General features: G+C 43.2%; 1 protein-coding gene across 1 annotated transcript; it reads right to left on the reverse strand.

The window, feature by feature from the left end:
• Positions 1-260: 260 nt before the first annotated feature.
• On the reverse strand, positions 261-1,880 carry LOC139829933 (UDP-glycosyltransferase 1-like). Its single transcript, XM_051369612.2, has one exon. It carries the CDS (start codon positions 1,803-1,805, stop codon positions 375-377), a length of 1,431 nt encoding a protein of 476 aa, XP_051225572.1. The 5' UTR covers positions 1,806-1,880; the 3' UTR covers positions 261-374.
• Positions 1,881-24,963: the final 23,083 nt, after the last annotated feature.

Genomic DNA, 24,963 nt, shown 5'->3' on the forward strand with positions numbered 1-24,963 from the left:
TCCGTGCAGAACCAAAAATCGCGAGTCTTTGTTTTAAATCAACATTCTTGATTTTGCTCACATTCTAGCATCGCTTTCGTTATCCAATAAATCTGATCGCCTGCTAGGTTCTGAAACAGAGTTTACAACGCCTTTATTATAACACAGCTTATAATGAATTTTGTCGCAAAGTCAGTTTGTTCAAGATTTGCAGGTTCTAGTATGATTTCTATTCCAGCTGAGCGAATTTGAGACTGGCATGCTAGAGATGCTGTTACACAAAAGAACGGAACTGAAATCACCCTGAAATCGCACGTTAACAATTGGAGACGATGTTGCAATAACCATGTCTCTCGTCTGTCCTGCACAAGTGAGTATGCCCATTTCGGTGCATCTCAAGCATGAACCCACACATCCACCAGGCCCGCCAACGTTGCCTCTGACTCCCCTCCCTCGGGCAGAGCGTCGTTGGCCTGCCGCATCGCCGCAAGAGTGCGCTCCCGGAGCACCCTCCCGCCCTCCGAGTCCATCACCCACCTGACCTTCGCGGCAACCTCCTTGGCCTCCACCAGCTCCTTGTCGTACCCTTCCATCGCGACGGCCAGCCTCATCTCCTGCTCCAAGAACACCACGTTCATCTTCTGCTCCGCGTAGAGCGGCCACGCCAGCATTGGCACGCCCGCCATGACCGACTCGAGCACCGAGTTCCAGCCGCAGTGTGTCACGAAGCATCCCACGGCGTCGTGCGCCAGCACGTCGCGCTGCGGCGCCCACGACTTGACGACGAGGCCCCTGCCCTTTGTCCGGTCCAGGAAACCCTTGGGGAGGAGCGTGTCGAAGTCCGGCTCCGCTGGCTTCTCGAACTTGGTCTTCGCCGAGTCTTTGTCGCTGGGCGGGCTCCGCACGACCCACAGGAACCTCTGGCCGCTTGCCTCCAGCCCGGCCGCCACCTCCCTGGTCTGCTTGGCGCTGAAACGTCCGAGGCTGCCGAAGCAGAGGAACACCACGCTTGCCTTGGGCTGCGTGTCCAACCACGCAAGGCACTCGTCGCCGCGCTTCACGCCCACCTCCTCCGATTTGATCAGCGGACCGATGCAGTAGATCGGAGGCGTCGAGAGACCGGGTGGTGTGCAGAGCCCGGCGACGATCGCGTCGACAGCGCGGGGCTCGAGCGAGCGGAATGTGTTGACGATGATGCCCTGGGACCGAAAAAGCTTGGCGCTCACATCCAGGAGTTCCTTGTAGGCCGGGCCGTGACGGTCCATGAGCGGCTCGATGGAGTGCGACGCCGGGAACGAGGTGATTCCGGGCACGTGCAGGAGTTGTTCGCCCATCTCCCGGAAACTCACGGTGCTTTCGCGGTGCAAGACCGTGAGATGCATAAAGAAAGCCAGGACTTGGGCGCCAGAGGTGCAGAAGAAGTAGGTGGGAATGCCGAGCTCCGTGCCGACGTCCATGGCGGCGCTGCAGAAGAAGTCGACCACGAGGATGGCCGTCGTGGTGGCAGCGAGGTAGTCACGGAGGTGCCGGTTGGAGAGGCGGGCGAGATGTAAGGTTGGCATCTCGGGGTGCTCGGCATCCTCGAGCTTGACCTGCGGCAGACGGTGGAAAGAGATGGACGGGTTGGCCGCGGAGACGCCGGCGAGGAAGGGGCCCGTGGCGCTCGTGTTGTTGGGCGGATCGATGACCACGATGGTGACTACTAGTCCGCGAGCCGTGAAGAGCTTGCCGAGCTCGATCATGGAGACCAGGTGCCCCATGCCTGGGGACGGGTAGAGTACCACGGGCTTACGGGGACTCAGGGTGGTGGTCGGTGTGCCGTCCATCTTGACAGTGTAGTTCCCGAGCGATCGATGGGAGTGTAAGTTTCTGTTTGGAGTGTCAGAGCGAGAGTAGGATGACTAGAGATGGAGAAGATGACTAGTGAAGACACGAATCGAACATTTATAGAGGTCCTCAGGTGTTTGTTTGAACTTGCACATGACTCAGAGCGACGTTGCAACGTCATCGATGACAAACGGAACCGGACTTTACGTCCCATCATAGAATCAGTTCACCACCGAGACCAATTATACTCCAATATAGTGCTCCTTCTAGGCGGCTACTTTTGTTTTCAATTAATACCCAACATTAGTAGTGGAGATTGGAGATTGACGATTAATCTACACACGGCACTAGCGCAGCGCCCATCCATATATGTTCCTCGGCTCCTCACTATACGTCATTGCTTGTGTGTTACCAGTAGTTCATCCGTTCCACTATGTTTGACACATTGTAAGTTCTTGACAACCTCAGGTCAAAAATATATAACATCATCATCCGGTAAGGACAATGGTAAAGAACTAGTAAAGGTGCTACAATATGTATAATTATGAGATGTAATCGCTTCGGTAAGGACAATGTTTAAAGAAATAACAAAAACTGTATAATGCATAAGTATGAGATGCAATCGTTCTAATCGTGATCTAATCCTGATAACTTAGAATTGGTGAGTTGTAGTGACTTCTTTAGGGTTTGTTGCACTTTTAGAGTGGTTCCACAAACAAATTTCTTATTAGGGTTTTAATTAACTTCATATCACATACAAGTGGGTGTATTATATCATAGCAATCGTACAATGGATGATAGTTGGCATAATCATAACCTTTAAAGAACATTTGTTTAGCTTAAAGTTCTATAAGGCTGGTTAATGATTGCTTTTTATTTACTTCAGAAGAATAACTTTTTGAAGAACACGTTTCTAAGTGAACAAGGAGTATTTCAAACAAGGCTATTGTTTTCTAGGGTTTATTATGCATTTTCATGCAATGTACTAAGTAAGTAGTACGATGGTTCTTAAACAAGATGGTTTCATAATTCTTTAGTACTTGTAGGGTTTAGTTGAGCATGAACACATAGAGTGTATTATTACACATGGTTGTTATTATGGTTGATCACAATGGTGTTATACCAGAGAATGGTGATTAATGTTGATGACATGAAATTGACAAGTTAGGGTTTACTATTACTTGATCAAATAAGGTATATTCAAAATGAATACATGAAATGGCAACCTCATTTGCAATACGGACTTTTATATCTCTAGTTTGAATATGGGCATGTATTTACTTGGTAAAGATCTAGAAGTAGTTTTTAAGACAAGATGGTTGCTTCTTATATGCTCCAAGGGTTTTGGGATTTCACATAACATTATCGAGTTGGGTTTTATACGTGATGGAATGAGGGTTTCCTATTTGTATACAACATTTAAGAAATAACATGTTGAGTAAGTTTAAAGTTATGAAAATTAAATAAAGCCACTCGTAAAGATCATTATCCTTTACCTTTTATTGAACAAATGTTAGAAAGATTATCTAAGCATTCACACTTTAGTTATCTTGATGGTTATTCTGACTTTTCTCAAAAAATACATGTGCACAAAGATAATCAAGAAAAGACTACTTTTACTTGTCCCTTTGGTAATTTTGCTTATAGAAGAATGCCATTTGGTTTATGCAATGCTTCTGCTACTTTTCAAAGATGCATGAATGCTATATTCGTAGACTATATTAAAAAGATTAGGGAAGTATTTTTGGATGATTTTTCTGTCTATGGTACCTCTTTCGATAATTGCCTATTCAATCTTAACAAAGTTTTGCAGCGGTGCGAGGATAAACACCTAGTCCTTAATTGGGAGAAGTGCCATTTTATGGTTACGTAAAGTGTAGTCCTTGGTTATCGGGTATCTGGAAGAGGCTTTGATGTGGACCGCACGAAGATCAAAGCCATAGAGAACCTACCATATACGCAGGATATCAAAGGTATAGGAAGTTTCCTTGGTTTACGTTTGAGTAAATCTTCCTCTACTTTTGTTAGTGCCTTTTTCTGATACTGATTGGGCTGGTTGTCCTGATGATAGAAGATCTACTGGTTGGTTTGCTTTGTTTTTTTGGATCAAATATGATCTCATGGAGTGCACGGAAGCAAGCTACAATGTCTAGATCAAGCACAGAAGCTGAGTATAAAGCTTTGGCGAATGCTACAGCTGAAGTGAATTGGGTGCAGAGTCTACTGACTGAACTAGGCGTGTGACAGGATCGAGTGGCAAGTTTATGGTGTGATAATATAGGGGCTACATATCTCTCGGCTAATCCAGTGTTTCATGCACGGACAAAACACATTGAGGTGGATTATCATTTTGTACGTGAGAGAATAGCTCAAGGCTGTTGAACATACGGTTCATCCCTTCAGGAGATCAAGTGGCTGATGGTTTTATAAAGTCACTTTCATTAAGGCAGCTAGTACTGTTTCGTCGCAATCTTAACTTAGACAAGTTATGACTGAGGGGGAGTGTTAAACAACATAGTCTAGTTGTATATCTGTATAGGTCTCCTGTGTGTATTCCGTATGTATCTCTGTATAGAGTCCCATGTATGTACGATTGTATGCCTCATATATAAAGCAACACCGCGGCCCTTGTTAGGGTAACGCTTCCCATATTGTTTGATACGACAGTTATCATATTTAGTTTTCTCCGCACGGTTCAACAGCAATACTGACCAAAGTTTCCTCATCTCAAGCAAGAACTTCCAGATCTGTTATATGAATGATTAGCTGAACTACTCATGTTGTCTCAATCACATCATCCATCACTGAAGATTCATAATCTCGTCAATTGTGCTATACTCCCATTCATCTCTTCCACAAAAAATTATTTCTTTTGAAATCTCCCGTTGTTAGTGAAAAGTAATTTGCTAGTGATACGGTGATATTTGGAATCCCCAAACTTTATCATTTGGGATAACCAACAAAATAAAATATGCCTGATTTGGGATTTGAACTTGTGAAAATTGAGTTCTTCTCGTAAGTTTCATATCCATAAATAATTAAGAAATGATACGTTAGGTTCAATACCAAACCATATATATATTGACAACACTTTAATAGCTGTAAGTGCAGCAATTTAATAATGTAATACATAAAACAAAATGCTGGCATTGGGAAAAAGCATATCATAGATCTCACCATGCCAAACAAGGTTTGATTATGTCTCAAGGGCACTCCATTTTCTAGGAAGTTCTAGGTAGCATATGGTTGTGAGATGATCTCACAATTAATAAGATATTTTGATAAATTTTGATTGATTTGTTCTACATGGTCCGCCAATTATTGGAACTCAATCTTTCTGTTACGATAAGCTCCCGCTTAATTTCTGAAATTTCAGGTTTTTTCAAATGTTTCAGAATTACACTTCACTAAGTAAATATCCTCATATGCATTTAAGACATTAGAAAAATTATTAAGTAGGATTATCCACCCCTTTCCGGTAAATACGTTTGGTTACATACATGAGAATGTATGAATTTGAAACAATTAATCGTGTGTGCAGCAACAACGATAAACTCTTTCGTAGTCATTTGGCAAGCCTCACATGTGTAAATGATTCCAAATCATTAGAATTTAAAAGTCCATCACGATTGTACTTGTGCATGTGATTTTTCAAATATGGTTAAAACCGCAGTGCTACTCTTACATAGTTATTGACAAGGTATCGACTTGTCAATGCCTACAGATTCTAGACTAGGGTTTCCAGGGAAGTAAAGGGCAAGTAGATGTCGAAGGTTCAGCCGGAAAAGTACTCGACTACTATGAAAACTAGGGTTGTGTTGACAATGAAATCGATGTTTTCTTTGTCCCTCGACTTCCCCTTATATAGGAGGCGGAGCCGAGGGTTTCGTGATGTACAAGTTATAAAGTCCGGGAGACTATCTGAGTCTGTCCCGTAATAGTTACAAGTCGATATTCCTAATACAACTCTATCTTTCCAAACTATCTCTCGAATGGGCTTCCAGGCTTCATAAACTTCGGGTCGTGGGCCTTCAGTAGATCCCGGGTACCATCTTTGGCAGGTCCATTGGGGATGCCTATGTCAGTAGCCCCCGAGATTTTGCTTGAATCGAAGAATCAGGGAAAATCTCCATCTTTACAATTACCAAATGACTTATTCGAATCAATAAATAACCTTTATAAGCAATTATATATTGTACAGGGATAGCGGTAATTGGGGCTGGTTCATCTGACGGATCAGGTACCAGTTTACTGCTCTTGTGGCAATCCGCAAAAACCTACTTCAAAATCACGTCCCTTAACATGATCTCGGGATACTGGCGTAATTCGACATGTGCCGCTTAAGGTCTTACCAGATGCCGAATTCCAGTCATGTTTTATCGGATACCTAACGCGTCCATTAGGATTTTTCTTCACATCTGCTGATACGGAAAAAGTAGCGAAGCGCCGTCAGAGGCGATGCCACGCTGCACAGGACGGATCCTGGGGACTTACCTTCGCAAAGTTTTGCGGTATTCAGAGATTAATTCGCGGCTGAGGCGCTCTGAGAATATATTGTCGAGTGCCTTTTTCGGCTGCTGGAATAGCACATTTATTCGAGTCACCAGATGACTTGTGTATTTTTATCTTGTCCTCCCGATGGGAGTATATGAAGAGTTATTTGTATAACTCGAAATATGCTCACCATGCATTTTCTAAATTCATCGGGCACGCGAACAGCGTTCCCGATGGGAGTAGCCCCCGAGGCTACAGCCAAGTGCTTGTACTTGGTTGTAGGCTCACCGTTTTAACATCTTTGTCGCTATATTGTCACCTTTTTGAAGTCTTCCATCTTTATCGGGTGCGCGACCAGCGCTCCCGATGGGAGTAGCCCCCGAGGCTACAGTCGAGTATTTATACTTGGCTGTAGGCTTAACTTGCTTTACTAATGAAGAACTCTATATTTTATCATCCGCGTTTACCTCTTATCAGAAGTATAAACAATACTTCTGATAAGAGTAGCCCCCGAGACTATGAACAAATGCTTGTATTTGATCATAGGCTCTCATCTTTTGTTTATTGCGATGCCCGAAGTTTCCCTATCGACACTCTTGATGAAACTCTTTTTAAAAAGTAGCCCCGGAGCATTTGAACAAAAACTTGTATTTTATCAAAGGCTCTCGAAATTATCATTATTCCTTCGCTGTCGCCAATCTTCATAACACCATAGTCGAAATTTCTCTTTTTTAAAGTGACGTCAGTGCTGACGATAGCCACGACCATTGTATCAGGAAAACGCGAGTTCTGTCCTATCACTGACCTGTGGACCCAAAATCTGCGGCACTTTGACACGTTACGCAAGTGGGGGACACACGTCCTCCGCTTTTTCTGGCACGCGCGCTGTAGCGCCTATCCAGTTCCATCGTAGTAAAAAGACTTTATTACCCATGATGACACGTGTAGATCATCAAACCCATTGTCATACCATCCAACGGTGCGGCGTTTCTCTTAGCTTGCTATAAGTACTCATCTTCTTCTTCCTTCAATCCTCTTCGCCGCGCCGCGCTCATATCTTCTCTGTCAAAACCTCCACTACAACCACAAAAATTCCAGCGCTCACCCATGGCCTACTTCCTCCAGCGGCATTGTTGATGCCACCGCGGTCAAGACTCACAAGGCACAGCACCCCTGAAGCGAACATGGCGGCCCAAGATCTGGGAGCTTCCGAGTGAGAGAGATCTAAGATCTCAAATCAGGACATCAATCTGATGAAGCAGCTCGGCCTAATGAGGAAGAAGGAAGCGCTGATCTTCCCCAGCGAGGAGAGCTATCCGTCGCCCCCTATGGAATATCGGGTTAGCTTCGTTGACCACCTCATTCGTGGCCTCTCAGCTCCTATCCATGATTTTCTTCGTGGATTGCTTTTCGTTTATGGGTTGCAGCTTCATTAGCTGACTCCCAACTCCATCCTCCACGTTTCTATCTTTATTACCCTTTGTGATCGTGCTTCCTCGGGACCCAACCTAATTGGGCTCTGTGGAAGCGCATTTTCTGCCATCGCCGCAACGGCTCCCACAACATTGCCTACAACATAGGTGGTGTTGTTATCTGCGTCCGTCCTAACGTCAAGTATTTCGACGTCAAATTCCCCGACTCCGTCCAAGGGTGGCGCAAAAGATGGCTATACGTCCGCGAGGAGTGTCCCGACTCGCTGGAATACAACATCACTCCCATTGACGGTAGCGCAAAAATCCTTCGCCGCTGATCCTGGGATGTAGAGGCCACCAAAGAAGAAAAAACGGGGACAGATGTGCTAATGAAACGTATCCACGAGCTCCAGAATACCCGCGGCAAAGAGCTGTCGGGTAATCAGATTACGGCGTATTTCCTTAGGATCAGGGTGCAACCTCTGCAGGCTCGCAAGAACCCTCTTTGAATGTATGTTGGCGACGAAGACGTGGACCGCTTCTCCAAGGATCTGTCGGTAAAAGACCTGGAAAATCTTGTCTGAAAAATTTCGTCGCTAAGCAAGAAAGACACTATTCCAACCTCTTGTCGCGTGGAACCGTATAGCGGCACCAACGCCCTCCCCAAGGTAAACTATATTTGTCCTCCCGATTTTAACTTTGTCGACTACTATTTTGCTGAATTCATTGGTGTAACTTGTCGTCAATGTGTTTTTTCCTCCTACAGAAGCATCAAGTTATATCCTCTCTACCTCCCCTTCCTGAAGGTGGGGAAGTCGAGGAACGAGCCGTCGTTACCGACGATATCCAGGGTACTTCTCGCGCTGAGAGCGAAGTTGCGGGTTTTCACAAATCCGCAGCTTCCTCTGAAAGAGAAGCTGAATCTGAGGCTTCCGAGTCTTCGCGTTCTCTTCCTTCCGCTGCTTCCCCGAAGAATAAAAGGAAAAGGGGTGAGGTTGCAGACTCCGGCACCTCCAAAGCCGGCGAATCGCCTACCGAAGAAACTTCCCTCGAAGAGGAGGAAGCCTTCAACCCTTACAATGATGCCCTCGTTAGCTCGTAAGTCTCTGTCGTCTTTTTCAGTCGATATATATTGCTTTTCTAGTATTCTCATACTATTTTTGATGCACAGTGGCGACAGAGAAGAAGAACCCATTGTTAATGTGACTGCTCCCACGAGTACGTCACGGACTTTAGTTCTTTCCAAAACTCACCCAGCTACAGAAGAAACCTCGCCTCCTCGGCGGGACATAGGGAACCTGACTCCTGTCGGCAGCCCCCGTGCCCCTTCGCCGAAGAGAGCGAGGGTTGAACTTGGCGAAGAACCAAGACTCCTGACTGGGAGTTCGTCGACTCCTTCTATGGACGATGTAAGGACCCTTACCACTCATTTTTTTTACTGTCGAACTTTTCTCCTTTTTGGCCTTCTCATCTCCTTTCTTTTTTCAGCCTCTGATGAAAGAATTTATTCGTCTTGGTACTCAATTTATTGGGTACCGCGACCATGCTAATAGTTTGAAAGGTATTCCTCTCTTCTTCCTTGTCGAGCAAATTTTCCTTTGCTATTTTGTCGTAAAATTGTTATTCTGTCTTTTGCTAGAGGATCTCGCCAAATCTAATAAGCACGCCGATAACCTTGCCCTCGAGCTGGAAAAAAGCGAAAGAGCTCGCGAAAGGGCTAAACTAGACGCTGCCTCAGTCGAGAGTCTTCGAAAAATACTACATGAAGCTGAAACTGCTTTAAGTAAGCACACAACCCAGCAACTCGCTCGTGAGGGTGATATGATTGCCCGCTTGGAGTCGCAAAATCGACGCTTTGTCAGTAAGTTCACCAATAATCACTTTGATCGAGTTGCCCCAAACATTAGCTTTTACGTATACTTGTTGATAACCCGAAATTTGTTTCAGCAGGGAAGATGAGCCAGGAGTTTGAGCTGGAAAAACCCGAAGATGACCGTCTCCTCGACGCTCTTTCTCTCCTTGAGATTTATGGGGATGAAGTGCGTCGTGGTATCTCTGATGCTAAGGCAGCATTTTCGCGCCTTTTTCCCTACTTTTTCCCGAAGACGGAACAACCCAACACCTTCGCCGCTCTTACCAAGCACTTCCTTCCCAAAGAGGATCTTGGACTAGCCCTTCGGCAAGAAAATCTGAAGATTGGCGTTGAAGGCACCATACCTTTGGTTGTCGAAAGCCAGCAAAGCGTCGATTGGACTGATAACCCATAAGTATAGGGGATCGCAACAGTCTTCGAGGGAAGTAAAACCCAAATTTATTGATTCGACACAAGGGGAGACAAAGAATACTTATAAGCCTTAACAACTGAGTTGTCCATTCAGGTGCACCTGGAAAAGCACTAGTAACAGGGGTGATGTGAAAGCAGCAGTAATATGAGAGCAATAGTAACAGTAACACAGCAGCAGTAATAGTAACACAGAGGCAATGATACCAGAAAATAGTTGATGCTACTTCCAATGTCATATAGGAACGAGTATATGATGATGAAAGATGGACCGGGGTTCCCAGCTATCTACACTAGTGGTAACTCTCCATTAACAAGTGACAAGTGTTGGGTGAACAAATTACAGTTGGGCAATTGATAGGATTGAAATAGCATTAAGATAGAACATCAATTTATTAATCATGTAGGCATGTTTTCCATATATAGTCATACGTGCTCGCAATGAGAAACTTGCATAACATCTTTTGTCCTACCAGCCGGTGGCAGCCGGGCCTCAAGGGAATCTATTGGTAATTAAGGTACTCCTTTTAATAGAGCACCGGAGCAAAGCATTAACACTTGGTGAAAACATGTGATCCTCATATCTAAGCCTTCCCCTCCAGTTATCCCAGTTGTTGTCACTCTGGGGCCTCGGGTTCCGGACATAGACATGTGCAAACAACTTGTAGATACAATCTAAGCGATAATTATAGAGCTCAAATCTAAGATCATGCCACTAATGCACTAGTGACAAGCATTAAACACAACAAGATTGCAACAACAATAACTTCACAAACTTTATAGATAGACTGATCATTATGTAACAATTCATCGGATCCCAACAAACACAACACCGATTACATCAGATGGATCTCAATCATGTAAGGCAGCTCATGAGATCATTGTATTGAAGTACATGGGAGAGAGAGTACCAACTAGCTACTGCTAGAACCCGTAGTCCATGGGGGAACTACTCACGGAGCATGATGGAGGCGGTGGCGTCGATGGAGATGGCTTCCAGGGGCACTTCCCCGTCCCGGCGGCGTGCCGAAACAGAGATTCTGTCCCCCGAAACTGGGTTTCGCGATGGCGGCGGCGCCCCTGGAGTCTTTCTGTAATATTATGGATTGTTGTAGGGTTTTCGCGTCGCGAGGAATATATAGGCGAAAGGGCGGCGTCGGAGGGGTCCCGAGGGGCCCACACCACCTGGCGGCGCGCCCCCTCCTAGGTCGCGCCCCAGTATGGTCTGGAGGCTGTGGGCCTCCTCTCCGTCTCTCCTTCGGTGTTCTGGGTCCGTCTCGGTGAAATAAGAGGTTTGGCTTTTGTTTCGTCGAATTCCGAGGATATTGCCCGAACAGCTTTTCTGGAACCAAAAACAGCAGAAAATAGGAACTGGCACCTCGGCATCTTGTTAATAGGTTAGTCCCGGAAAATGCATAAAATCATTATAAAGTGTGAGCAAAACATGTAGGTATTGTCATAAAACTAGCATGGAACTTCAGAAATTATAGATATATTGGAGACGTATCATGGACGAAGGTTGGTGAAGTGAAGAAGATGGAAACGAAGAGGTGGCAATCCCTGATTAGGGCTGCCAAGCCGCAGTCGAAGAAAATCCTCTCCTTCCTCGGATATCAACCAACTCCTTCCCCCAGTTCTGCGAAGCCGGAGGTCAAGTAGACCATCTTGTCCCTGCCTTTCTTTTTTCTTCTTCTTTTGCTGCTGTCGCCGTAGTAGCCTTTTGCGATAGCCTATCATTGGTTCATTAGGAGCCCTCTCTTGTAATGATCATGTAAGTATCCAACTGAATTAATGGAATGTTATTTTGCCAAGTTATTGATGTCGAGATTTTCTTTCCAGTTGGTTTTTGACAACTATACCGCGGATCCTCGTTCCTCAGATGCCTTGCCCGCTTCTTCCTTCTCGAGGAAAACTTCCACTAATAATCTGAACGAAGATTCTTCGACCACTGGTCCAGTACAAGATTTGAACTAACTGTGGCAGCAACTCCAGGCGATGAAGAAGCAAACACTTATAGTAATGGAGCAATCTCGGAAGTCATCCGAGAAAGAGAAACTTGCGCTTCAACAGGCCCAGGAAGCCTTAGCTTTAAAGGAGGCCGCAGCTGCCGAAGCTGCACAAGCTGCTTCCCGAGAAAATTACATGCTCGAGTTGATGACTGACGCCAGTCTGGATATGGCAGGTACGCTTCCTGTCTTTGAAGTTCACCTCCTTTACTTGCTTTCTATTTCTTACCATTGTACTTCCGTCGAAAGGTTCCTTTTTAGATACTGCTACCGAAGACCAACGGGTGGAGGCGAGATCAAATCTTCTTGTTAAGCTTGCTCTGGATCATGGTTCCAGCTTTTGGGCCACACCAGATCGCACTCGAGGAATCGTCAAATTTCAAGATCGCGCGGGTCAAGTCCGTGATTACCTTGATTTCTGTACGAGGACATTGCCCCTGGTTTACGACACCATGTTTCCTCGAAACGCTCAGCCGAAGACTCTTCCTGATTTTATGAATAAGTTCAGAGATGCTCCTCGGATCCATGATTTTGTGAAGGCCCAATTAACTGCGGGAGCCCGGTTTGCGATGATCATGTTGCAAGTCGTCTACCCAAAATTGGATATGACCAAAATCGTTGAATTGCGCCATGCCAAACCGAAGAAACGGAGGAGGAATATCGACAAAATCAATGAAGTTGTCACACCCATATCTGAAGAAATGATGGATGATTTACTTCGGATGGATGTTGAGTTCTTCGTGAAGGGTAATTATCCTGATCATATGAGTGCCTCTGCTGACAATGAAAGAGTGAACATAGATGACCTGATGGGTCGTGAATAAAAGTTTGGTTTTTCTGTCGAAATTTTTCCTTTGTAAAAGGACCCTGTATAGTGTAAACACTGTATGTTGTAAAATAACGTGTCTATTTTTCCTTCCTTTTAGTCCCCGAGTGTTTCGGTGGCTATTATTTTTACTGATTTGCGAGGTGTTTTAGATCAAGGAAAATAAATTTGTCGATTTTATATTGTAAAGATTTGTGTACATATATTGTATTTGCGGGTTTCATGCCCCCGAGCCTGTTGAAGAAAAAGATGTATATCACCAATATCTTTACTATATTGCAGCACCGCGAGTCCGCCTCATTAAAAACCTTCCAGCCCCACTCGGTGCCCTGAAAGGAAAAGAGTGTGTCTGAAAACTCGCGGGCCGTTTCAATACATTGTATGTTTACATAGAGGACTATATTTCGACTTAAGCGTAGAAAAGCCTAAGCTGCGCCACGTTCCAGGGATTTGGCTCGTCGATCCCTGTTTTCTTTTCCTTTATCTTGTATGCTCCTTGTAACATCCCAAATTTTCAAACAAAGAAGACATTAAATTTCCATTTTTCCAAATTTTGGAACCAACAAAAACTTTTATTAAATTAAGTTTGAGGCATAGTGATCATGCTTATATGTTGTGTTATTGTCATGATTGATTGTTTAAGTATTTTGAAATAACCTAAAACCCTAAACCCTATCTTTCTCAAAACCAAATAAGATCAAATATGAAGAAACTAAAAGAAAATAAAAAGACATATGTGGGCATGTGGCCCTAATATGCAAATCTTGACTAATACCCTTTTTACCTTTCTAAATGATGGTGAACCATTGTTAAACCCCACTAAACCCTAAACCTCACCCCTCTTCTCACTATCCATTATAAACAAAACAAAAAGAAAGTGAATTAAAAAGAAAGGGGCCTATGTGCCTATGACTATTTTTGTGAAACCTTTATCTAGACCTTTCTACCTTGTGTAAATGTTTTGAAAACATTAATCAACCCTACCTAGTGCTCAACAAATCAAATCCAAGGTGAAAACAAAATAAATCAAAAATAAAATAAAAATGCCATAGATGCATATGAGAGTAAATAGCCAAATTATGAAATTGAGAATCTTGACCCTAAGACTTGTTGTGAATGGTTGGATCACTCCTCTATACCATTTCAAGAATCAACAACATCATTTGGGTCAAGATAAATCAAATCAAATCAAAGAAAAATAAAAAATCAAGTCACATATGATAATGGTCAAATCTGCCCATAATAAAATGTTACCCACTTTGAGCCCTTGTATTAAGAGATTCTTAAACCAAACCCTAACGACTCTTTGCACCTCATCCAAGACCTCATCAAGATGAATAACTTTGGTGTTGAACACTTTGACCAGATCATTGACCATTGCTCAAAATAGTCTAGCCAAGATGCTATGTTGAAACAGATTCTAGATTCCCTCAAAATTTAGAATTTTCACAAATCAATTCCAAATCCCAAACCAATGCCACACATTGCTGCCCAACCTCATTTAGAACACATCCATCAAGAAAATTGATCAAAATTCATCACACATGAGACCATAGCAAATAATCAAATTAATGCCATAGAGTACAACCACTATTCCAACAACTATTCACCACCTCACCCTCTCTCTCTTATGATCATCAATAGTGTATTGTACCTCTAAAGGACCTCACCTAGCATTGACATCATCACCTTGAACCAAGCCAAGCCAAGGACATTGTCTATGTCACATACATATTGGACTTAATTTAATTTTGCCACCTCTAGCCATGTCCAACCTTGTACACCATGTCAAATAGCATGGACTCACCCCACTGTACCAAGCCATGACCACAGAGATAAAGACTTAGCACCCAAATCATATGGAACACACCATGCCGGCCCCCTTGCTCACCACCATGCCACCACCTGCTCCCTCTCTTCCTCTCTCTCTCTCACCATGTCCTGGAGGCTTGCCTCACTCCCCTGTACCTCCTGGCGCGCGCCCTAGCCAAAGAGAGCAGGACAACACCCCGAACGTGACGTGGTCACCGCGGCCAGATCGTGCTAGAGCGTGCACGGCCCAGTCTTGGGACACGCCAGTGCACGGCCAAGCCTAGTCGTCATCGACCTTCCCTCTCTCTCTCCTGGTACCTGTAGCCCCCCCTCGACGTGAGCTACCTCCCAGACAAGCCCCATTGGACACGCCAGCCCTGTAGACGACGCCATCATCGGCGATCATCCGCCACAGTACCCTGGTACCCGATGACGATGATGATGCTCCCGTGCTCCGTTTTCAGCGCCCTAACGCTCGTCGTGGCCGCCTCGACGTCGCCTACACAACGCGCCCACTCCCATGGCCCCGCATAACCTCTAGCCCCGTCATCACCATGGACCTATCGGCACCCCCACGGTCTTGCCTCGACCCTATAAATAGAGGCCACCCCAGCCCTCAATCCTCACACCAATCGTCCTCCCTCACCTCACAACCTCTCCTCGAGCAGCGCCGTGATGGCGTGTATTTCACACGTTCGTTGGGCAACCCCAAGAGGAAGGTATGATGCGCACAGCAGCAAGTTTTCCCTCAGAAAGAAACCAAGGTTTATCGAACCAGGAGGAGCCAAGAAGCACGTTGAAGGTTGATGGCGGCGGGATGTAGTGCGGCGCAACACCAGAGATTCCGGCGCCAACGTGGAACCTGCACAACACAACCAAAGTACTTTGCCCCAATGAAACAGTGAGGTTGTCAATCTCACCAGCTTGCTGTAACAAAGGATTAACCGTATTGTGTGGAAGATGATTGTTTGCAGAAAACAAGAGAACAAAGATGTGCAAGAGATTGTATTTCAGTAAAGAGAATTGGACCGGGGTCCACAGTTCACTAGAGGTGTCTCTCCCATAAGACGAACAACATGTTGGGTGAACAAATTACAGTTGGGCAATTGACAAATAAAGAGAGCATGACCATGCACATACATATCATGATGAGTATAGTGAGATTTAATTGGGCATTACGACAAAGTACATAGACCGTCATCCAACTGCATCTATGCCTAAAAAGTCCACCTTCAGGTTATCATCCGAACCCCCTCCAGTATTAAGTTGCTAACAATAGACAATTGCATTAAGTATTGCGCGTAATGTAACTAGTGACTACATCCTTGAACATAGCACTAATGTTTTATCCCTAGTGGCAACAGCACATCCATAACCTTAGTGGTTCTTGTCACTCCTCCAGATTCACAGAGGCATGAACCCACTATCGAGCATAAATACTCCCTCTTGGAGTTACTAGCATCAACTTGGCCAGAGCATCTACTAATAACGGAGAGCATGCAAGATCATAAACAACACATAAGCATAGCTTTGATAATCAACATAACAAGTATTCTCTATTCATCGGATCCCAACAAACGCAACATATAGAATTACAGATAGATGATCTTGATCATGTTAGGCAGCTCACAAGATCCGACAATGATAGCACAATGGGGAGAAGATAACCATCTAGCTACTGCTATGGACCCATAGTCCAGGGGTAGACTACTCACACATCACACCGGAGGCGACCATGGCGGCGTAGAGTCCTCCGGGAGATGATTCCCCTCTCCGGCAGGGTGCCGGAGGCGATCTCTGGATCCCCCGAGATGGGATCGGCGGCGGCGGCGTCTCCGGAAGGTTTTCCGTATCGTGGTTCTCGGTACCGGGGGTTTCGTCACGGAGACTTTTTATAGGCGAAAGGGCAGGTCAAGAGGCGGCACGGGGCCCCACACCATAGGGCCGCGCGGCCAAGGGGGGCCGCGCCGCCCTAGGGTGTGGCCCCTCCGTGGCCCCTCTTCGTCTCTCCTTCGGACTTCCGGAAGCTTCGTGAGAAAATAGGCCCCTGGGCTTTGATTTCGTCCAATTCCGAGAATATTTCCTTACTAGGATTTCTGAAACCAAAAACAGCGAAAAACAGCAATCGGCACTTCGGCATCTTGTTAATAGGTTAGTTCCGAGAAAAATGCACGCATATGACATACAGTGGGCATAAACCATGTAGATAACAGTAAGAATGTGGCATGGAACATAAGAAATTATCGATACGTCGGAGACGTATCAGCATCCCCAAGCTTAGTTCTGCTCGTCCCGAGCAGGTAAAACGATAACACAGATAATTTCTGGAGTGACATGCCATCATAATCTTGATCATACTATTTGTAAAGCATATGTAGTGAATGCAGCGATCAAAACAATGTATATGACATGAGTAAACAAGTGAATCATAAAGCAAAGACTTTTCATGAATAGCACTTCAAGACAAGCATCAATAAGTCTTGCATAAGAGTTAACTCATAAAGCAATAATTCAAAGTAAAGGTATTGAAGCAACACAAAAGAAGATTAAGTTTCAGCGGTTGCTTTCAACTTGTAACATGTATATCTCATGGATATTGTCAACATAGAGTAATATAATAAGTGCAATAAGCAAGTATGTAGGAATCAATGCATAGTTCACACAAGTGTTTGCTTCTTGAGGTGGAGAGAAATAGGTGAACTGACGCAACATTGAAAGTAAAAGAATGGTCCTCCATAGAGGAAAAGCATCGATTGCTATATTTGTGCTAGAGCTTTGATTTTGAAAACATGAAACAATTTTGTCAACGGTAGTAATAAAGCATATGTATCATGTAAATTATATCTTACAAGTTGCAAGCCTCATGCATAGTATACTAATAGTGCCCGCACCTTGTCCTAATTAGCTTGGACTACCGGATCATCACAATGCATTGTTTTTACCAAGTGTCACAAAGGGGTACCTCTATGCCGCCTTTGTACAAAGGTCTAAGGAGAAAGCTCGCATTGGATTTCTCGCTATTGATTATTCTTCAACTTAGACATCCATACCGGGACAACATAGACAACAGATAATGGACTCCTCTTTTATGCATAAGCATATAACAACAATTAATAATTTTCTCATTTGAGATTTGAGGATTGTTGTCCAAAACTGAAACTTCCACCATGGAACATGGCTTTAGTTAGCGGCCCAATGTTCTTCTCTAACATATGCATGCTTAACCCTATGGTGGTAGATCTCTCTTACTTCAGACAAGACGAACATGCATAGCAACTCACATGAAATTCAACAAAGAGTAGTTGATGGCGTCCCCAAGAAACATGGTTATCGCACAACAAGCAACTTAATAAGAGATAAAGTGCATAATTACATATTCAATACCACAATAGTTTAAAGCTATCTGTCCCATGAGCTATATATTGCAAAGGTGAATGATGGAATTTTAAAGGTAGCACTCAAGCAATTTACTTTGGAATGGCGGAAAATACCATGTAGTAGGTAGGTATGGTGGACACAAATGGCATAGTGGTTGGCTCAAGTATTTTGGATGCATGAGAAGTATTCCCTCTCGATACAAGGTTTAGGCTAGCAAGGCTTATTTGAAACAAACACAAGGATGAACCGGTGCAGCAAAACTCACATAAAAGACATATTGAAAACATTATAAGACTCTACACTGTCTTCCTTGTTGTTCAAACTCAATACTAGAAATTATCTAGACCTTAGAGAAACCAAATATGCAAACCAAATTTTAGCATGCTCTATGTATTTCTTCATTAATGGGTGCAAAGCATATGATGCAAGAGCTTAATCATGAGCACAACAATTGCCAAGTATCACATTACCCAAGACATTTATAGCAATTACTACATGTATCATTTTCCAATTCCAACCATATAACAATTTAACGAAGGAGAAACTTCGCCATGAATACTATGAGTAGAAACCAAGGACATACTTGTCCATATGCTACAGCGGAGCGTGTCTCTCTCCCATAAAGTGAATGCTAGGATCCATTTTATTCAAACAAAACAAAAAACAAAAACAAACCGACGCTCCAAGAAAAAGCACATAAGATGTGATGGAATAAAAATATAGTTTCAGGGGAGGAACCTGATAATGTTGTCGATGAAGAAGGGGATGCCTTGGGCATCCCCAAGCTTAGACGCTTGAGTCTTCTCGATATATGCAGGGGTGAACCACCGGGTGCATCCCCAAGCTTAGAGCTTTCACTCTCCTTGATCATGTTGCATCATACTCCTCTCTTGATCCTTGAAAACTTCCTCCACACCAAACTCGAAACAACTCATTAGAGGGTTAGTGCACATTATAAATTGACATATTCAGAGGTGACACAATCATTCTTAACACTTCTGGACATTGCATAATGCTACTGGACATTAGTGGATCAAAGAAATTCATCCAACATAGCGAAAGAGGCAATGCGAAATAAAAGGCAGAATCTGTCAAAACAGAACAGTTCGTATTGACGAATTTTAAAATGGCATCAGACTTGCTCAAATGAAAATTCTCAAATTGAATGAAAGTTGCGTACATATCTGAGGATCATGCACGTAAATTGGCTTAATTTTCTGAGTTACCTACAGGGAGGTGGACCCAGATTCGTGACAGCAAAGAAATCTGGAACTGTGCAGTAATCCAAATCTAGTACTTACTTTTCTATCAACGGCTTAACTTGGCACAACAAAACTCAAAACTAAGATAAGGAGAGGTTGCTACAGTAGTAAACAACTTCCAAGACACAAAATAAAAACAAAGTACTGTAGGTAAAAACATGGGTTGTCTCCCATAAGCGCTTTTCTTTAACGCCTTTCAGCTAGGCGCAGAAAGTGTGTATCAAGTATTATCAAGAGATGAAGTGTCAACATCATAATTTGTTCTCATGATAGAATCAAAAGGTACCTTCATTCTCTTTCTAGGGAAGTGTTCCATACCTTTCTTGAGAGGAAATTGATATTTTATATTACCTTCCTTCATATCAATGATAGCACCAACAGATTCAAGAAAAGGTCTTCCCAATATAACGGGGCAAGATGCATTGTATTCAATATCCAAGACAACAAAATCAACGGGAACCAGGTTATTGTTAATGGTAATGCGAACATTATCAACTTTACCCAAAGGTTTCTTTGTAGAATGATCAGCAAGATTAACATCCAAATAAAAATTTCTCAGCGGTGGCAAGTCAAGCATATTATAAATTTTCTTAGGCATAACAGAGATACTTGCACCAAGATCACATAAAGCATTACAATCAAAATCTTTAATCTTCATCTTAATGATGGGCTCCCAACCATCCTCTAACTTTTTAGGAATAGAGGCTTCACGCTCTAGTTTCTCTTCTCTAGCTTTTATGAGAGCATTTGTAATATGATGCGTGAAAGCCAAATTTATAGCACTAGCATTAGGACTTTTAGCAAGTTTTTGCAAGAACTTTATAACTTCAGAGATGTGGCAATCATCAAAATTCAAACCATTATAATCTAAAGCAATGGGATCATCATCCCCAATGTTGGAAAAAATTTCAGCAGCTTTATCACAGGCAGTTTCAGCTTTTAGCAGCTTTCAGTGCTTTTTCGCGCTTTGCATTCGAAGTGGAAACATTGCTAACACCAATTCTTTTATTAGTATGAGTAGGAGGTGCAGCAACATGTGTAGCATTAGCATTACTAATGGTGGTAATAGTCCAAAATTTAGCTATATTCTTCTCTTTAGCTAGTTTTTCATTTTCTTCTCTATCCCACCTAGCACGCAGTTCAGCCATTAATCTTATATTCTCATTAATTCTAACTTGAATGGCATTTGCTGTAGTAGTAATTTTATTATGATGATTCTCATTAGTCATAACTTTCGATTTCAAAAGATCAACATCAGCAGCAAGACTATCAACTTTAGAAGCAAGTATATCAATTTTCCCAAGCTTTTCTTCAACAGATTTGTTAAAAGCAGTTTGTGTACTAATAAATTCCTTAAGCATGGCTTCAAGTCCAGGGGTGAACTCCTATTATTGTTGTAAGAATTCCCATAAGAATTACCATAGCCGTTGCCATTATTATAAGGATATGGCCTATAGTTGTTACTAGAATTGTTCCTAAGCATTGTTGTTGAAATTATTATTTTTAATGAAGTTTACATCAACATGTTCTTCTTGTGCAACCAATGAAGCTAATGGAACATTATTAGGATCAATATTAGTCCTATCATTCACAAGCATAGACATAATAGCATCAATCTTATCACTCAAGGAAGAGGTTTCTTCGACAGAATTTACCTTCTTACCTTGTGGAGCTCTTTCCGTGTGCCATTCAGAGTAGTTGATCATCATATTATCAAGAAGCTTTGTTGCTTCACCAAGAGTGATGGACATAAAGGTACCTCCAGCAGCTGAATCCAATAAATTCCGTGAAGAAAAATTTAGTCCTGCATAGAAGGTTTGGATGATCATCCAAGTAGTCACCCATGGGTTGGGCAATTTTTAACCAGAGATTTCATTCTTTCCCAAGCTTGAGCAACATGTTCAGTATCTAATTGTTTAAAATTCATTATGCTACTCCTCAAAGATATAATTTTAGCAGGGGATAATATCTACCAATAAAAGCATCCTTGCATTTAGTCCATGAATCAATACTATTCTTAGGCAGAGATAGCAACCAATCTTTAGCTCTTCCTCTTAATGAGAAAGGGAACAATTTTAATTTTATAATGTCACCATCTACATCTTTATACTTTTGCATTTCACATAGTTCAACAAAATTATTAAGATGGGCAGCAGCATCATCAGAACTAACACGAGAAAATTGCTCTCGCATAACAAGATTCAAGAAAGGTGTTTAATTTCAAAGAATTCTGCTTTGTAGTAGCAGGTGGAGCAATAGGTGTGCATAAGAAATCATTATTATTTGTGGTTGTGAAGTCACACAACTTAGTGTTTTCAGCGTTGGCCATTTTAGCAACAGTAAATAAAGCAAACTAGATAAAGTAAATGCAAGTAAACTAATTTTTTTTGTGTTTTTGATATAGTAAACAAGATAACAAGTAAAGTAAAACTAGCAACTAATTTTTTTGTATTTTGATTTAGTGCAGCAAACAAAGTAGTAAATAAAACTAAGCAAGACAAAAACAAAGTAAAGAGATTGAGAAGTGGAGACTCCCTTGCAGCGTGTCTTGATCTCCCGCAACGGCGCCGTAAAATATGCTTGATGGCGTGTATTTCACACGTTCGTTGGGCAACCCCAAGAGGAAGGTATGATGCGCACAGCAGCAAGTTTTCCCTCAGAAAGAAACCAAGGTTTATCGAACCAGGAGGAGCCAAGAAGCACGTTGAAGGTTGATGGCGGCGGGATGTAGTGCGGCGCAACACCGGAGATTCGGCGCCAACGTGGAACCTGCACAACACAACCAAAGTACTTTGCCCCAACGAAACGGTGAGGTTGTCAATCTCACCGGCTTGCTGTAACAAAGGATTAACCGTATTGTGTGGAAGATGATTGTTTGCAGAAAACAGTAGAACAAGATTGCAGTAGATTGTATTTCAAGAAAGAGAATTGGACCGGGGTCCACAGTTCACTAGAGGTGTCTCTCCCATAAGACGAACAGCATGTTGGGTGAACAAATTACAGTTGGGCAATTGACAAATAAAGAGAGCATGACCATGCACATACATATCATGATGAGTATAGTGAGATTTAATTGGGCATTACGACAAAGTACATAGACCGTCATCCAACTGCATCTATGCCTAAAAAGTCCACCTTCAGGTTATCATCCGAACCCCCTCCAGTATTAAGTTGCTAACAACAGACAATTGCATTAAGTATTGCGCGTAATGTAACTAGTGACTACATCCTTGAACATAGCACTAATGTTTTATCCCTAGTGGCAACAGCACATCCATAACCTTAGTGGTTCTTGTCACTCCTCCAGATTCACAGAGGCATGAACCCACTATCGAGCATAAATACTCCCTCTTGGAGTTACTAGCATCAACTTGGCCAGAGCATCTACTAATAACGGAGAGCATGCAAGATCATAAACAACACATAAGCATAGCTTTGATAATCAACATAACAAGTATTCTCTATTCATCGGATCCCAACAAACGCAACATATAGAATTACAGATAGATGATCTTGATCATGTTAGGCAGCTCACAAGATCCGACAATGATAGCACAATGGGGAGAAGACAACCATCTAGCTACTGCTATGGACCCATAGTCCAGGGGTAGACTACTCACACATCACACCGGAGGCGACCATGGCGGCGTAGAGTCCTCCGGGAGATGATTCCCCTCTCCGGCAGGGTGCCGGAGGCGATCTCCTGGATCCCCCGAGATGGGATCGGCGGCGTCTCTGGAAGGTTTTCCGTATCGTGGTTCTCGGTACTGGGGGTTTCGTCACGGAGACTTTTTATAGGCGAAAGGGCAGGTCAAGAGGCAGCACGGGGGCCCCACACCACAGGGCCGCGCGGCCAAGGGGGGGGCCGCGCCGCCCTAGGGTGTGGCCCCTCCGTGGCCCCTCTTCGTCTCTCCTTCGGACTTCTGGAAGCTTCGTGAGAAAATAGGCCCCTGGGCTTTGATTTCGTCCAATTCCGAGAATATTTCCTTACTAGGATTTCTGAAACCAAAAACAGCAGTAAAACAAAGAATCGGCACTTCGGCATCTTGTTAATAGGTTAGTTCCAGAAAATGCACGAATATGACATAAAGTGTGCATAAAACATGTAGATAACATCAATAATGTGGCATGGAACATAAGAAATTATCGATACGTCGGAGACGTATCACGCCGCATCCCAATTCTCACCATAGCCCACCAATTTCTTGCCGGAGCGCCGCCAGTACCTCTGTAACCTGGCCGGTGATTGGAGTCACCATTGGAGCTGCTGCGACCCTCCATCGAACCGCCGTCGTCTCCAACGCCGATCGCCCGCCTCGCCAACCCCGCTGGACGCCGGTAAGCCCCTTGTCGCGACCCCTCTGCCGCCGGTAGGGTTTCGTCCCCGACGAGCTCTATTGAGGAAGGTGACGATCGACAGCCGTCCGATCGTCTTTAATCCAACGGCCGTCGCTGCGTACCGCTTCGGGCTGGGAAAAAACTTGCTGACAGCTAGGACCCCCCTGTCATGCGGCCCGCTGCATGCGTGGCGCGCTAGTTGGGCTGGCCCAGCTCTCTCTCCCCCTCTGCGGCCCAAACTCTTTCCCGCCAAGCCCACCAGTTTGAATTTTGTTTAATTAATGTTCTTCAAATTCAATACTGGTGTTTGATTCAAAATTCTATAGAACCAATTCTACTAAACCAAATTTGGCAAATTTTATATATCTAGAAAGCTCATGAAAGGCTCTATCCAACCCCACTGGATTCAAGCCAAGATCTGTTATAGAATTTGAATAGTGAAAATAACAAGTCAGAGAGTTTTCATAATTCAAATAAATTTAGAAAATCAACCCTAATGAGTTTTGAGGTGATTCAAATTGCTATGATTCACATTTTCAATACTCTAATTTTTTATGCAAAAACATAGCATAGTTGTGTGTATGATCATGGGCTAGAGCAAAATATTGGCTATGTAGTCAATTCTAGCCCATTTAAACTATTTTCAAATTTAGGATTTCAAATCTATGAGGTGTAGCACCTCATTTAAATCATTTTTCCAAGTGTTATGAAGTAATGTGATGACCTCTATTGCATGGTCTCATATTTGCTCACTTGAGGATATTAAACCAAATAGGATTTAAATTGCATGAGGTATAGAACCTCATTTAAATCATGATTCTCAAATAATAAGTGTGAAGTGTTGACCTTGGTCAACATGTGATCATACCTTGTTATTTGAAGGGATTAAATCTTAACAAGATTCAATGCGAGGAAATTATTTCTCCAAAGAACTAAAGAGAAACCCTAATTCAATAAGAAGAGTGGTTTTTCTGAACACTAAAGAAGAAACCCTAGTCCAATGTTGAGTAATGTAGATGATGATGCTAGATCATTTTGAGTGAGCCATTAAGGCTACTTAATTCTATTTAAGTATGGTTTGGTGATTGTATCCTCGTATTCTTTTATAGACGCTAGTACCGGAGACTATCAAGAGGAGGAGGTATTCTACCAAGAGGAAGAAGAAGAGAACTTTGATCACTACCCCAATCAAGGCAAGCTAATATTCTTGCAAGATACCCAAAGGAAAAGCTCTACAAGATCATGGCACCATTACTTATTACTTTATGCTTAACGATCCTATCCCAAGTTTTTACCTTACAAGTTTTGACTTTGGTTTATCAAGGTTTATTTTTGATTCATGATTCAC

The sequence above is a fragment of the Lolium perenne genome, chromosome 3 (genome assembly GCF_019359855.2).
Source record: "Lolium perenne isolate Kyuss_39 chromosome 3, Kyuss_2.0, whole genome shotgun sequence".
Taxonomy (NCBI): Eukaryota; Viridiplantae; Streptophyta; class Magnoliopsida; order Poales; family Poaceae; genus Lolium; species Lolium perenne.

Coding starts and splice junctions, on each gene's coding strand:
- LOC139829933 (XM_051369612.2), bottom strand. CDS start 1,805: ATGGACGGCACACCGACCACCACCCTGAGTCCCCGTAAGCCCGTGGTA.